Below are 16421 nucleotides of genomic sequence, written 5' to 3' on the forward strand. Positions count from 1 at the left end.
TCTATCAGTGTATTTATCTGCATGTTTGTGCAATTTTCCAGTTTTAAAAACCTAGCAGAAGAGCATGCCTCATTGCATCACTGATGCATTTATTTGTGAACTACACAGATTCACCAGAGATGACAAAACAATTCAGATGGAACCAATGTTTCCATCTGCAAAAGCAAAACTGAACATTAATGAAATGTTTTACAGAGGACATCTGATGTTTCATTGATGGCAGAACACTGAAGTTTTAGCATCATTACTTTGATTTGAGAACCTGGAGAGAAATAGGAACATGGATTTGTTCTCTCCACCCTACTTTGTCCCACCTTTACATTATGAAAACTTGTTTTCAGTTTCTGTATATTGCATTTGTACCATTTCAGTCCCCATTCTGTGAGTGCCCCACCAAGATCTCCTCTCTGCTTCAGTCCCTTTGCTCAATCTTTCCTGGTTTCTTCTTTACTTATCTTCAGCTCAGCTTCTCTAAGCCCACAGCATAAGTTTATTTTCCCTTACCAACCCCTCTGCTCTAATTAACACAGATACAGCTCTTTCATTAAATATAGATCCACTCCCATGCTGCTTCAGTCTGAAGTGGAAGGAAAGAGGGAAATTAAGCTGATCAGCGTTCCTGCTCTGAGTTCAGTCAAGGCCTAGATTATGCCGGAGCTGCAACTGCAAAAATGTACTCAAGCTAGAACACGCCAGTGCAGATTATATCTTTGGGAAATTATTTAACATCTAGGAAGTCTCCAGTGGGTCCACATAAACCAGTTCTGCAAAGGTTTAATCAATTGACAAAATCTGTGCAAATTTTCAGAGAAAGCAAGCAAGAGGTATATCCTTGACACAATAACCAATCTACCAGATTCAAAGTCTCTATTCCAAATCACAAAGGACTAGTATTGTTTAAAGTCAAACCCACTAAAATATCTCCATTGCCCTGTTCTCCACAGGGCTGAATGACACAGAAAATCTCATTCCACGTGGCTAAACTTTATTAGTATGTACTTAACCTAGAAGCTGTCACACAATCAAAACGGACAGCACTACCTATGTAAACATGAACTTAAATTGCAGGATTCAAAGGAAAAAAATCAATACAGGAATGCTTTTCAAACTGTAGCTTGATGCCTGTAAGCACATTCTCAACACTAATAAAATCCTACTTCCAAAGTAATTTTCCTTGTCCTCCAATGGGCTAGAGGCACACTGATTTCTTTTCAAAGAGAAACAATAATGCCTTGACTGTAATCTCAGGCATTAGTAAAGTATTTAAAAATCCCATGAGCATTCATGTTAGATGCATGCCTTATTGTCTGTCTTTCTAGAAGATACAGTTATAATTAAAAACTGGCATTTAGAAAGACACTAGTGTTTCTGTAGAATACAGTTTACAGATACAAAACATAACTTTGTGTTAAAATTATAGGACCTCAGTTATACAAAAATTTGTAACTGCCAGCTTCAATAGTACACTTTGGAATCACAGGTTAAAATTGTTCTTTTTAAATCATGCATAACTGCCAAGAAAACAATTCCATACTTCTGCAATTCTGTCGAATAAGAAAATCCAGCTTCCTTGAAAACATGCAGTAAAAAAAACCAAACAACCAAACAAACGAAAAAAAAAAGGAACACACCTAATTAATTCCCACCTTTTGCTGAGTTATTTTTCAATCCATTATACAGCCACAACTGAGATCAAAGTAACCTCACAAGGAGAGTTTCCTCGATATAAAAGAAGAGAGTTGTTGTCAGGACTCAGTGTGAACTGTTTGACTCGCACTCTCTCATTCACCAGAAGTTGCTTTGTTTACTACAGGACAGACCATCTTCTTTCAGGGACTGTACTTCTTTTAAAATGCATAATACTTTGAGGGCGTTATTGTAATACTTCATGTGTTAATTCAGCAGATACTCATTTAGGTTTTAAATATGACAGACTTTTGTTGCAAATTTTCCATAATACTACCTACACAATAAATTCCACCTCATGGGAGTTCCTATGCCAACCTCTACAGAACACTATAAATACAAGAAAACATTTCAGAAGATTTAAATATGAATCCAGCATACCACCACCAGAGTCTGAGTTGACAAATTCTTAAATTTTTGCCTAGTAATTTCAGGTCTGACAGTTCACATTTTCCTTCCGTGACTTTGGATCTTTGAAAAGTTCCAAAACCTGAATTTCAGATTTTTAGCAAAAGGCTATCAAAAGCTATGAGCCTAAAAAGAAATCTAGAAAGGTTTATTTTCTGAATATGGCTAACACAGAATTAATGTATGCAGGACAGCTCAACACAACAGCTCAGGTAAGTGCAAATAAAAACAGATTAATTTTAAAGCAATTTAAATTTTTACTGCTTCATTTCCATTTGCAAAATTAAAGTGAGTTTATACTCTGCATATCACACAAGATGACACATTCCACAAGGCTCCATTTGTCCTGCCTCTTGAGCAGTTTTCCCTTTTTGGTGTAACACCAGCCGGAACTAATGAAACATTACCCAAATCACTGCTATTACCTGCATCATGGGATACTTCGTTTCAGCAGGACTTCCAAATCCATTAACGCCAATGAAGCTGGTGCTAAAGTACGAATCCGTTAGATTAGCATCAGCTAACCCACCACCATCCATTCCGGGAACTGAAAGGAAAAGAGAAAAAAAATAATGCTTCAGTAATGTTTCCTTAGCCATGGGTTTATTCAGTAGTATCTATTATATGTATAGATTTTTTTTTTCCCCACAGAGAAATAGAATATGGTACTACTGTCTTCTCAGCAAAACAACCAAAAATGAAATAGTGCATACCATGAAAAAGGAAGTTCATGAGAGAAGTTACTAAATGAGAGCATTTGTAGCATGAAGTTACAGCACAAATACAGAAAAGCAATGAACTTCAGAAACAAGAATAACGAGGACAATAATGACATCAAAAAGAAAATAAATCAATTTAAAAACCTAGAAGACAAGCTTATTTTATGAAGACCCATATTCTTGCATGCTCTTCTTGGAAATGTATGTGTTAAGTAAAGTTTTGAACTGGATGCACTGGTTCTTTTAGCAGGCAACATACGGAAAACACATACTTAAAAATATCTCAAACTCTTTCATAGAAAGCACAAACACTTTAAATGCCTCCTTAAGAGCTTAAGACAATTTTCATAATCTCATTCTTTGTAAAGTGGCAACAATTTCCTGAAATGTAGCCCAAAAATCCTTTAGATTGAAAGCAAGTGTGAAGGATGCAAGAAGAAATTCATCCCGTCTAGAAACAATGGCCCAACATACAAGACTTTAACCACATAAAAAGTAATTCAATACTAAAAAATTACAAAGAACAACAAGAAGCTGTCATAATTAACACAAAACTCTCAAGCAGGTATTACTTCAACAGGAAAAAAAAAAAAGCATTTACAATGGTATGCAAGCTGCAGTTCAAATGAACCTTCTGCAAAAGCACCCACAGTAAATTATAAAGACACTCATCACTATGGCCAGGCCACTGCAAGCCAACAGGCATGAGTAATGGGTAACTTCAAGGTAGGAAGGCACACATCCAACTCAGAGGAACATCCTGTACCAAACTATCCAACTTGAACTTCTGGGAGGACTCGCAGCCAGGTGGTGACACCCGGAAACAACTGCCTGATCCTAATCCTCAAAGGAAACAAAATGCAACTTAGTGGCACAGCTAAAGGAATGCATACTATAAAGCCTCCATTTTCAACAGAACAGGAATTTTTCCTCCAAAACAGACTGCATAAGCTGGTGAGCCATTTCCATGTGCTAGGCACAGGAAGCAGCAAAAGAAGTACAGTCATACGTAACCACAGGAAGGGCTGGAAGAGAATGATGAGTAGCACGCACACCACAGACAGAAGGAAACACTGTCCAGCTGCACTCCCCTGGGACTGGAGTTGCATGAATCAGCCCAATAAGGGTAACACCAGCACCAGTTCAAATGCAGAACTGTATGTGAGAGACCAAATAAATGGAATATTTCAGTGGCAATAAACATCAGTTTTGCAAGGGAAAAAGATCCTTGAACTTTTGCTGCCAAATCTAAAATATTATTTGTATATTCTGGAGGTTTGAAGGAAACACCTAAGAAACATTAAAGATGCTAATTATTAATGAATTGCTACTTCTTGTTACAAAAATTTTAAAAGTTACCTAAGAGAACAGGAAAACAAAACTCTCTCCATTAGCCATGCTCTAGCTCCTCCTTCATAATTTTAAATAAGTAGCCACATAGAAACTTCAGTTCTCTTGCTACAGCCCTAAAAAAGACAAAACTTTTTGGGTTTGTCTTTTAAATGACTGTTCCTCTTTTGCCTTCATTTGGGAAAGTCACATTCAGAAGTCTTGGAAAAGCATTTTATAGCTCAACTACTGTACTATGGAAAACAGCAATGTCTGCAGTAATGCCAGTTACTGTCTCATCCTTCCTGCTACAGTCAGTCCCTAACTTAGGCTGTGAAAGTTAGCATCTTATACAGGGTTTTCTGGCATCACAAAAAAATACTAGGATCCAGTCATACCAGAAAACAAAAAAGACAGTAAATCCATGTCAAATTGTAGGCAGCTTCAGCCCAGTTTGCCTGTAAATTATCCAAGGTTTTAATTGTGGTTTTTATTTATTCTAAAAATACATTTCCAATATAGCTTTCTCTGCCTATACTTCAGCTGTTATCAAAACCTCCTGCAGTTTTTATGCTACACCATGACTGACCAGGAAAAACTGTTTTATTTCCAGGAATGTCATTTCAAGGTACACTATAAAATTTCAGCAGTATATCTGCTACTTCATCTTATGCTTTTGCCTGAAATTATAGAGTCTATCCAATTTTTAACGAACTAGCAAGATACTCCCTCAGATGACACCATGAGCTTTCCAAATCCTTTAGGTTCTGTTAGAGAATTAAGAAGAATACTATTATTCCTGCTTCTCACTATGCTAGAGTCATCATGAGAATCCACTTCTCCCTTGAACAAATACATTTCAATGCACAAAATCCTTCAAACTGGGAAGAAGCAAATGAAAACTTGCAAGTTTTTTCACACTGAGAAACCCCAGAGCTGGCCTGCAGTAACTCCAGACAGGTGGTACAGCTCAGTCACCCAATATCCAAACAAAGCACTTGAATCTGTGGCAGTAACCTTGCCAAAGCACAGATACAGCACCAAGTGCTCTGCTCCTGCTCTGGCTGAAACACCTCCAGTGCCAGGCAGGTCAAGCTGCAGGCAGGAGCAGGCTTTGGGCAGCAACCCCAGAGCTGAGCAAGGCTGAGGCTGGGATCAACCTGCTGGGATCTTTGACACTGCAGCCTTTCTACTGCTGGTATTTGCTACGCAAGCCTATCCAAAACACTTAAAGCTGCTCAAAGCTACAATTTAGACTATTGGCACAGCGATATCTAACTGGGCACTTCAAACAGCAGAAGTTACTTGAGAACATTTCCTTTTATCTAGCTGCAGGAAGATCATCTCTGTGCTGAAGTGCTATGCTTTGGAGATCAGCCTCCTTGTGCCACTCCAACAAATTGCTGTACTCCAGTGCTGACCCACCTTTGCAGTGCTAAGGTACCACAGCAATATCAAAATAGCTTTCAACACCAAGGATTTTTATTGTCCCCTTCCCAACTCTCTAGAAACATACTCCTAGCAGAGGGACCCAGAGCACAAGAAAGCATATTCCACAGGAACAATCAAAAGAAAACCAGCAAAAGCACACTCATTGGAGAAATGGACAGTTTTCTTGGCAGTAGCTCGGGTTTAGAACAGAATGCTCTAGAAGTGGCAAGAATAACTACTGCCTTCAAAAGAAAATTCAATACTAGCTTCCTTAAAGTGACTTTCCTGTAGCAATTAGCAAGAAAATTAAGCCTGCAGAAAAGACAAAAAAAGTAATTCTTGCATTACTTAGAGTGAAAAAAAGTGTTCAATACATACTCCATTTGTGTTCAAAGGGACATTCAGCTTTTACACTGCTGATAGCCCAGCAAATAGGTATTTCCTAATAGCCCAGCAAATACCTGAACAGCCAAAGCATTTTTACTGTATTTGCCACCTGCCTTCTCTATGAGAAGGAGACAACTTTCTCCTCCTTCTGCCAAACATTTAGCAAATCAGAAAGTCTCACTTGCTTCCTGAAGACCACAGTAGTTGAGAAAAATTATTTATCATGAGCAACCCACAAAAGGTCTGCAGAAGTGGGCACACTTTACCATACAAGCAGTATGGTATTAAGAAAGTGGAAGCCTAGGCTGGAAAAACAAACCTCTAGTCTTCGTAAAGTTTTTATTCTTATGTGTTTACTAATTCACATCAGTCCCTGCATTTGATTTATACATCCAAATCTTTCCTATAGAACAATTGAAAGGAAACACTTTAAAACATTCCATACACCATGCTATTAAAATACCAATGAACTTTTAATGTCTGTCTTTTCTTTTTTAAGACATTGATTACAACTTCATTAAGTTCAGGCAATTTTAGGAAAACCCTGAATTACTTATTTTTTGTTAAAGGAATAAGCCTTTCTGTTGTGCAGCAGCACTATCCATGCATTGAAGCTGTACATATTTTCAACAGGTTCTTCTTGGACAGAAGCAAAAACTTCCTTATAAAAGGAGAAAGGCTGACCAGGCAGGTCTGAGTAAAGATGGATGTGCAAGGCAACAACAAAGAATCCAGAGGGAAAAAAAATGCCAACACGTTATGTAAGCAGCTGTGTGAAAACACAACAAATTTCTAAATTCCATCAATATTCAAGACAGAAGATACATCCTGGCAATTCTAGAAAGAAATTAAATAGAACGTCTTGAGAAATTAAGGCAAAATTTTCAACTTTTTATACACATTATCTAATACTTTTCTTGCTTGGTGAGTAACACTGCAGCTTAATGTGACAACTGCAATTAAAAATAAATATCTTCTTATATAATTCCTCTCCCACAGAATTTTAGCAGAAAGTAGGCTTCCTGCCAGATGCAGACACCAAAGAGGGAAAAAAAAAGAAAAGATAGTTACTTTTGCCTTACTCATTACAATGACATTTTTCAGAAACAAAGTATCTCATCACAGCTTAAGGGCTTGAGCATGAACACAGCACATGGGCTTCAATTGAAGGGGTCTGTCTCAGTGAATTTTAGTTTAATGCTTGTATTGTCTACCACTAACACTGTCAGAACATTAATACTATCTGAAAAGATTTTCTGATATTTTCATTCTATGATTTCACTAACCAGTAAACAAATACTGTATTATCCTAGACTACTTCTTTTATGAACCCAGTATCAGCACTGATGATCTCAGACACTGCTCATAATACAAAAAGGATCCGTTCCAATAATGTGATATATTACTCCCAAAGTGAATGGGCTAAAGCAAGGCCACAACAGATTTAGCTGACAATTTTCAAAACAATATTTTAAAGACTTCTGGCAAGGTAATAAAACATGGATTGAAAGAATTCATTTTGCTATTAATACTTTTTTTCTAAATGTACAATTACTTTTAGGCTGGGTAAAAAGTTTATATATTTTCTTGATTTAAACTCTCAGCACAGCACTTTTCACATGCTACTAAACTGAGTTATAGGTTCACTGCATACATGTGCATCCTAAGGACAAGGAGTTACCTCAACTAGATATAAAGCAGTAAAAACTAGAGTGCCATTTCTCCAGAGGATTTACAGAGACAGCTATCCTAATATTCAGACAAAAACAATAAAACATTTATACAAAGCTTATCTAAGTAAGTAATTTAAGATTTGTGTCCTTGTAGTCACCCAGAAGCACCAAGGTGTTAGAGGAGCTCACACTCGTTTTTCTTTTCATACTGACATGCACATTCCTGTACACCAGGAAATCCTGTACTGGTGATGCTAACCTCACTTGCACACCTCAGTGATGTTTTCTCTACAGTGCTCCTACTTGGAACTTCCGAGGGAAATTGGATTCTCTACTGTTTTTTACCTCTCTCATTTAATGCAATGTTTTTGAAACACAGACTAGGAAACTCTGAAATAGAGGCACAGACAACGAAAATGAACAATGCTTCCAGGCATGAGAGGCAAAAATGAAAGCACACGCCTGGGTTAGGACACTGTCACAGAGTGCAGTCAGAGGGCGGACAGCACAAATGAACCAAGTTGGCTGAAAGGCAGACAGGAAGCAAAACAGTTTGGGAAATGCTGCCTTATTTACAAACACTCCCACAACGCCACAAGATATTCATGGGCAAGAAACAGAAAACAGCTATCTTTACCATAATAGTAAATGGCTGGGCTGTCTTTTTTTTATATATACTTCACATATCATAGAAGCATCTGATGAAGATGAAGCATCTGATGAAGACAGAAAAAAAGCATAGGTGCCATCCTTCTGCTCTGTAAGTCTTGTTATAGAGTCTAGAGTAGCTGCACTCCTCCCCATGGACCAAATCCAAAAGCACTGTGATAATACCAATTACAGTTGATACTTTCTCAAAAGAGTAATCAGAAGTATTCCGTTATCAGAAACAGTAATTTAAAGTGATACAATTACTTAATACCATAGCTTTCAGAGCTAACCCTCTCCAAAATCTTTTACAATTCCTCAGAAATTGCACTGAACTGTTCAATAAACTGCATCCATTTTTTCAAACATTTAAGGTTTTAATAGCCTCCAACTAAAACTCAAATTTGTATTTAAAAAGATTGCATGAAGCACGTGCAGATAACCTCAAGAGAACATAAGGATATTTTTCACAGCAGATGTGAGAAGGCATAAAAGAAAGGAAAAGCCTTCCTGCCATTTGCCTCAGCAGCAGACCAACTGAAGTTGACAGACTACATAAACTACAGGAATCACACATTGTATGACCAATTTGACAACAACCTGTATAATGTGGGTCTCTGCTCCCGCCTTTGTATATCTGCGCTTTGTCTCTACAGCTCTATTCTCAAATTTTAAAAAGGTCATGAGTAAAAGGCTGTCAAAAAGCAAATTAAAAAAAAATACAATTAAATTCTAAGCACAAAATATCTTTGAGAATCAAACAAGGCAACCAACCACATGATTGGAGCTTTTTTAACTACTGAAAGACTCATGAAGCCTACACACACAAAAGAGTGTGATTAATTTCAACTCATGTCCTTACACACACAGTGATTCACCACACCATTCTTCTGGTGGCATAAAGCATAACATCTTTACTAGAAAGCAACAAATCAGGAAAACATCAGCCACATCAGCTTACTATCTAAATCCCTGCACTGACCCCTTTTCATCAGCTGCCTCAAAACCAAGATTATTTTTTCTGCTTTGGAGGTTCTATAGAAATGCTTGTGTCTATCACCCTAGCCTCACCATTTGCCCACTTTACCCACAACAGTCTGAATTTGCTTCTAGCTGGAAGTATGGAAACCTTTCCAAGCTAATCCTCAGAGTCACTACTTTCTGGACATTCAAATAATTCCTGAAGGCCCACTCCTACAGCAATACCTAAAAGAAAAAAATCAGTTTCTAATGCCTTCTAGACAGAAATTAAACAGGGACATCCCCAGTCTTGAAAAACAAGCTTCCCATTACTAAGATATAGCAGAGACTTTGCTCCTGTAACCTCCCCACTCACACTCCTTTCCACAGTGCTACAGTATTCTTCAGTACCCAGCACAGGGTGGGTCCTACCAGAAACAAGGAATTACCAATACTCCTCAGATATCCACAGTTCTTGTGAAATATCTGAACTCTGATTTCCTATGCAATAAAGAAAAAAAACACAAGGCACATAAACAGATAAAATGAAAGCAAATTAATAGTGTATTTTTTTTAAATTTCACTGCCCTCAAAATCTCAAATAACTTTTCAGATTGAGAAATTTTTCCTTCTCTCTCTTTTTTCCATAGCTCTCCCAAATCATTTTCCTCCTATGGGTCATTCACTTAACAGATCCTTGTGGGTCTCTTCCAATGCAGAATATTCTGTGATTCTGTTATTTCCACATGAAACACATAAAAGCAAAAAGAAAACCCATGTCTAATTGCCTCATTTCTGGAGCTGACATATGAGACAAATAGTGATTAAGTGAACTCAGTAACTTTCATTTCCTCTCATGCATCTCTAAGAAGTTATTGGTTTTACTCTTCACTTCTCAATTGTATCGGTCTCCAAATGCTAAGAATTTTTTCCCCATTTCTTAAAGATATTCAGAACAAAGCAAGATGAAAATTGTATGATCTGTCAACTCCTGGAAAAGGCATAATGAAAATTAAAGAGTGAGGTACCTCTAAAGGAAAAAAAAACCAACCAATTGAGGTAAACAACTAACATAGCATCACTCACAGAAAGTACAAACATGTTTGGAAAAAGAATTCTCAACCATACACCTTTACTATAACATGTACTTTCTCCACAGAAGTGGAGAAGAAACAAATCCCAGAAAAAGTGAAGAGTATGTGACATACTGCAACTATACTTGTACTTAGAAGTTTCATATAACTCTTTCTAAACACTTCAACTTGTAAATACTGAAATGCTACCAAAGATAAGAAAAATCCACATTTAGAATAACCCTGGTCAGTTTCACTGATAATAAAGGTAATCTGTTGGACTACATTTCACTAAGAAATGTAGTCCAACAGATTACCTTTATTATCAGTTTTGATGAATAGCTGTCTTTCCATTTTTTCTGTATCAGCTGCTCCATCTTGTTTAAAAAGAAGCGTACTGGTATGGTAAAGAATTAAGCACCCTTTAAAAACCAGAACATTCGCAAATGTCTGTCTTTCCACTCCAAGCCTAATGTATTTAGGGATGTCACAAAACCTAAGCTGTAATGCTCACTAAACCAAACATGGAGCAAATGCATATGGAATTGCTACAGCAGTGGCCACTACTGCCCTGACTGGACACAACATGCAGATGGTTGGCTAGGAAAACAGAAATAATGTTTTTATTAGGGCTGTGAAAACAAACATAATGCTTTTATCAGCCCAACCCAACACATGCCAAGTCCTGATGTCCCTTTCCACCTTCTCGCAGGCTGGCAATAAAAGTCTATTCACAGATGGGCTGTTCTCAGCAGCCATAGAAAAATGCCACCTTGCAGAAACAGAGACCTGTTTTCCAACTACAGATTTCCTAGGAGGGCTTTTGCAAAAGACTTTCTAGCAGAGAACCAGATGCAAACATGTCATATGAGAGGGTGGGCTAGGCTCTGGCACTGGAAACACACATAGCAGCAGCACTGCTGCTGTGGCCAGCTCCTCACAGGCAGCTCCGTGGCTGCCACTGGGCCCAGAGCACACCCAGCACTCCTCAGCTCAGCAGCCCAGGGTTTTGTAGGAATCAGAAGCCAGAAGAAAGGGTGAGTACTATGTATTATGAACTTCACAGCACAAAGTGGGGCAAAAATTAGCAAATGTTTGGAGCCATACTTCAGCTTGTATCTATCAATATATAATATGAGATCTACATGCAAAAGAATATTACACTGCTCAACTACCTGAAAGCTAAGAAATACAAAGGCAGTTATCCATACAACTTTAACTCATCTGACCTAGGTATAGGCATGATACATTTTAGTACCACAATACTTCCCTCTAGACCTTTCCTCAGGGAGCACTGAGAAGGGATGACAGCCTAGGAAGGGGCCCACAGCATGCAGCAAAGCAGGCTGCTGGTCTGCTGCTTACAGAAGCTGCAAAGTGCCACAGAGAACAGAGAGGACATACGAGAAGAGAAATTCTTCATGCTACCATGCTCTCGTTCCGTAAGCTACTCCTTTAAATCCTGTTAATCAAACATATATATTTTCCCCTAAAAAGCAAGTGCCAGTCATTCCTCCACCTCTGCTTCTTCTATAGCCTTTACACATGTGGGACGTACATCTATTAGAAAAGCACCATGAGCAAATTTAAGTAGCTATCAAATTTGGAGAAAATGCATTATTTTCCTTTCCCCCTTATTTTGTAACAGAAGTTCTACATAAGAAGGATTAATGTTTTTAAATAATATTTTAGATAGGCTACGTACATTCTTGTCAGTACCTACACATATCAACTACATTCCCTATTCTGTATGCAGTCAGCTGGCCACCTTACTCTTGGAAGGTGAAGCATGCAGAAGGCTGAGGCCTCAGCTCTGGTGGAAGAAGCAGAAATGGTGCTTTGAACATGTGCTCCATGGTCAAATAGTCTGGGGGCAGTGAGCAGCAGTGCTGCCTTCTGAGAGAGGGTGGAGTTCGTGGGCATGGTCAGTCTTGCCCCCCAGGAACATAAAAATCCACACCATCAAGCCAAAGCCACATTAAGCCCAAGACCTCATCATCTCTGACACTGGACAGCAGTAGCCATGTGGACAAAAGCATAAGTACAAGGCAAGGATAAAGCAGGATTTCCCAGCAGGCTTTCAGCCACATATATGTGGGGGAAGATGAGTCTGATCCAGAGACAGGGATTTTTTTGTATTTAATAATCCCAAGGAGAGTTTTCTTCCAAGACTATCTGATCACTTCTGGAATTCTGTCAGATGTTAGCACGCCAAACATCTATGGGCACAGAATAGCTTAACCACACATCACCTGAGAAACTCCTCCTGGTTAGCGCTGAGGATGTCAGCTGCTCATTCATCTTCATACTCCAATAGTGAAATACTTCCACACTGGAATATTTCTTGCCTTTTCATTTCTCACCATCTCCTCATCATCAACATTCTTACCACCCATGTGGTGAAAATAAGTTGGTATTTGGGGAGCCCTTGTGATTACCACAGAAAAACCTATAAGTAAATTAATAATCCTGTACTCAAAGCAGGATTAGAGTAACACGCATGTTAGAATGAGGCACTGACCCACTTTTAACAATAAATAGGACTACCCAGTTAATTAGTCAATGAGCATTATCTCCTCTGTGCACTGAATGAGGCTGGTGTCCAGTGAGGAAGGAGCAAGAGAAGGTGGCATCCACAGTCACCTTAAGACTACCAAATACTTCTGAATTAGACAGTCAGTGACTGTAGAGGCAGGTGATTTTTGGCAATTCCCATTTTCATATTCTTAACCTCAGAACTTTTTTAGTATGACTATATGTCTTACTTCCTATATCCACAGAAATAAAACTTTCATTCCATCTACTTGTAAATCATACTGTTAACACCACAGGCCATCAGCAAGGTAAGGAAGTTAGATACTAGCTTGTCAGTACCTACACATATCAACTTCAGATTTTGAAGGAGCAAAGTTTAGAAGCGAGATTAGGCCCATTTCCTGGCTTTTCAACTTTACTTTCCCTGTCCTTTGTTTCTGGGCTCTTTTTCCTAGTCAGTGTCCTTCAAGATCCACCAATGGAAGCTTTCGCCCTCTACAACAAGCAATGTGGCCTTCCCAGCAGACAGCCACTGACAGCACTGTAGCAGATTTATCCATTCTTGGTGCCCTCACTCCTCAACTGGGTACAACTGCAGCAAGCATCTTCAATAGAAGCAAGCATTTCAAATAATTTAACTGCTCAGCAGTAGCAACCCCCAAGCACACACAAATTCTGAAGGTTTTTGCCTTAGATTCAGGGCTTAGGCAACTTTTTAACTGTTTCTTGGAAGAGCATCCTTCACATAGGAGCTTTTACCTGCAAATTAAATTATGCATCCTCTCCTCAAGTCTGAATCTCCTAACCATTTTGTTTCCCACAGGAAAAAAAGTGTGTTTCACACCAAACTCTGTCCAAATGAAAAATTAGCAAAGACTTATTGCTGCTAAATCCCTCCAACATATTTCTATTTGATTAAAAAAAAGGCAAGAGAGCCTTCAGCTTGAATAACTTAAGTTCAACACAAATCTGGAAGACTTTTAATAGAAAGCCGTATGCAGTAGTATATTAAAGGCCCCTCCTGAAAGGGGAGACATGACAGTGTTGTGTAAATGCAAGACACTGAGAAGCTACCAACTACAGAGATAATACTCAGCAGCACAAGCTTACCACACCTGGCAAAACAACAACTGCAGGACCCTGAAAGATCTAGTAAGCACTAAAAACCTACATGCAAGATGTTCAGCATGGTTGCATATTAATGTAAGAAAAAGTATGGTTGTGACCATTTAGTAGCCAAAGCATTTAACGCAAATAAATGCCACATTTGTGTCAAAAATCAATACTGCAGCCAAGCTTAATATACTCGTGGAAAGAGGCACAGCTTTTGTTTTCCTAGCCTGCCAAATGCTGCTTCACCTACAAAACAAATGGTTACTACAATCAGTTTACTGCAAGCTCCATCTAACTATCGGCCTGCACGTCAGGGGGATGCAACACCAACCAGCACCAGCAGTGCAGCTCTGCGTGACACACAAGCTATCTGAACTCCCATCGTTTGAAAAGGGGCTGCACATAAGGGTTGGAAAAGCTCAGAAAAAGATTTTGAAACAATTTCTGCTCACAGTAGTAAATAACATAGACATCTATCACAGAAGTATAGTAACATTAAGGTTGGAAGGGATCTGGGGATCATCTAGCCCAATCCCCCTGCCAAGGCAGGATCACCTACAGCAGGTTACAGAGAAATCTGTCCAGGTGGGGTTTGAATGTTTCCAGACAGGGAGACTCCATAATCTCCCTGGGCAGCCTGCTCCAATGCTTTGCCACCCGCAGCGTAAGGCAATTCTTTCTCATGATGAAGTGAATCGCAATTTATAATTCTTTTTCCGTAATTTTAGCTGTATTTTAGCTGGAGCACTTCAAACTTCCAAGAGCCGACACTCAATCCACGCTGCTCGGAAGAGCCCATCCAAGGGTACCGCTCGGGAAAGCGCTGCCTCCCTGCTCCCAGCCTGACTTCGGGCAGGCAATACCTGTGAACCTACACCGAGCCTAGCGCTAGAGGGACGGATGGACAGCTGCCCGGGAGCCCCTTTAAAGCCACACAGGAGGAGCCCCCTCCCACAAACACCTGCCCGCTCCTTCCCATCGGCGCGGGCCGGGTCTCCTCTGGGCAGCCAGCCCAGCCCCGGGTCCCCCGCCACCACCATGGCTGTTGTTATTTGTTTCCGGCAGCACCGCGGCGTGTCGGGGACGAGGAACAACGCGCCGCCCGCCGCCCCCTCCCGGCAGCGCCCCCAGCCCAGCCCAGCCCAGCCCCGGCCGCCCCGCCGCACTCACTCGCCAGCCGCGGGCCATCCAGCCCCCCGCCGCCGCCGCCTCCGCCGCCTCCCGCCCCCAGCTCGGCTTTCTTCACCACCGGCGACGGCGACGAGCAGGGCAGGCCGCTGCTGTTCATGGCAACCGCCCCGCCGCCGGGGTCGGCACCATGGGGAAGGGGGCGGGCAGGGGGAAGGGGCGCGGGGACCGCCGTCACCCCGGGTCCGGCTCCGGAAGGGGCAGGAGGAGGAGGAGGGGGCGACTCCGCGCCTCTTAAAGGGGCCGCGCGGCCCGGGGCGGCGGCGCCTCCTCCTCCTCAGCGGTCCCGGCGCTCGGGGTTGTTTATGCCATTTTCCTCTTCCTGAGCGGCCGCGCCTGCGCCGGCGCGGAGCACGCTGGGTAGCGCCGCCGGTCGGGCCGCGGAGGCGGAGGGGGAGCGGGGCGGAGGGGGCCGGGGCTGCGGGAGGGCGGGCCGGGCGGGGGAGGGACGGAACGGAACAGAGCGGAGCGGAGCCGCGGGCGGCGGAGCGCCGTGTCCGGCGCGGCGAGGGGCGCTGACCGCCCGTGGCAGGGCTGTCAGGCGGGCGGTGACCCCGGCACACGGCCCAGCCCGGCCCCGGGGCCGCTCGGCTCCCGGGCGCTGTGCCAGGCTGGGTCTCGAGCCTTCTCCCGCTCCGCCGCGTCCAGGTCAAAGCAGCGGCCGTGCCAGCAGGATCTCGGCCGGTTTGCCTCGGCAGAAATTCCGTACCTCGTTGCTGCCGTGAAACCACGGGCAGCGTGCTGGCCGTGCCGTGCCGTGCCGTGCCGTGCCGTGCCGTGCCGTGCCGTGCCGTGCCGTGCCGTGCCGTGCCTGCTGGCGTAACGGGAGCGCGGCCCGAGGGATTCTCCCTCTCCAGGCGACGAGACGCAGTTCTTAAGAAAATGCTTCACGTCTTTTCCCCGGAGCTTGGAGAAGTTTGTTAAGTGAATTTTAACTGACTGGCTTGCGGTGCTACTCAGGATTTTAATTTTTTTCAATTTTTACTCAGCCAAGTTGTTGGCATAGCTCGTGGTGCTGAAATAGTGTGTATATATGTAGTTGAGAAAATATAAGTTGGAGTGCACTTGACATTATTTTGGTAAGAAAAACATTTACTGTAGAATTAAGATTAATTGTTGTCTATCATAGCCTTCTCTCTTATTAAAAATGAAAAGAAAATCAGGGCCTGCCTAGAACATGCTTTGACAGTTTGTGTGAAAAGAAATTGAAAAATAATGAGTGAGCTTGTCTCATTGGAACAAATCAAAATCTTTCTTCCTCAGATAGACTG

At 41.4% G+C, this 16421-nt stretch overlaps 1 protein-coding gene across 7 annotated transcripts in view; it reads right to left on the bottom strand.

Moving 5' to 3' along the window:
- Positions 1-15199, bottom strand: part of PAN3 (poly(A) specific ribonuclease subunit PAN3) — a 102632-nt gene extending 87433 nt beyond the window's left edge. For 3 of the 7 annotated variants that reach the window (XM_039718255.1, XM_039718259.1, XM_039718256.1), the window contains exons 1-2: positions 12567-12752; positions 2520-2641 (exon numbers count right to left, since the gene is read on the bottom strand). In XM_039718255.1, the coding sequence (XP_039574189.1) occupies positions 2520-2641; positions 12567-12621 (177 nt within the window). In that variant the 5' untranslated portion in view covers positions 12622-12752. Of the gene's footprint in view, positions 1-1646; positions 1720-2519; positions 2642-12566; positions 12754-15132 lie in introns of those variants that run through there. The other 4 variants (XM_039718254.1, XM_039718253.1, XM_039718252.1 and 1 more) reach the window with 4 other exon arrangements.
- Positions 15200-16421: the final 1222 nt, after the last annotated feature.

Source organism: Passer montanus, unplaced genomic scaffold, assembly GCF_014805655.1.
Source record: "Passer montanus isolate IOZ18808 unplaced genomic scaffold, ASM1480565v1 scaffold4, whole genome shotgun sequence".
Taxonomy (NCBI): Eukaryota; Metazoa; Chordata; class Aves; order Passeriformes; family Passeridae; genus Passer; species Passer montanus.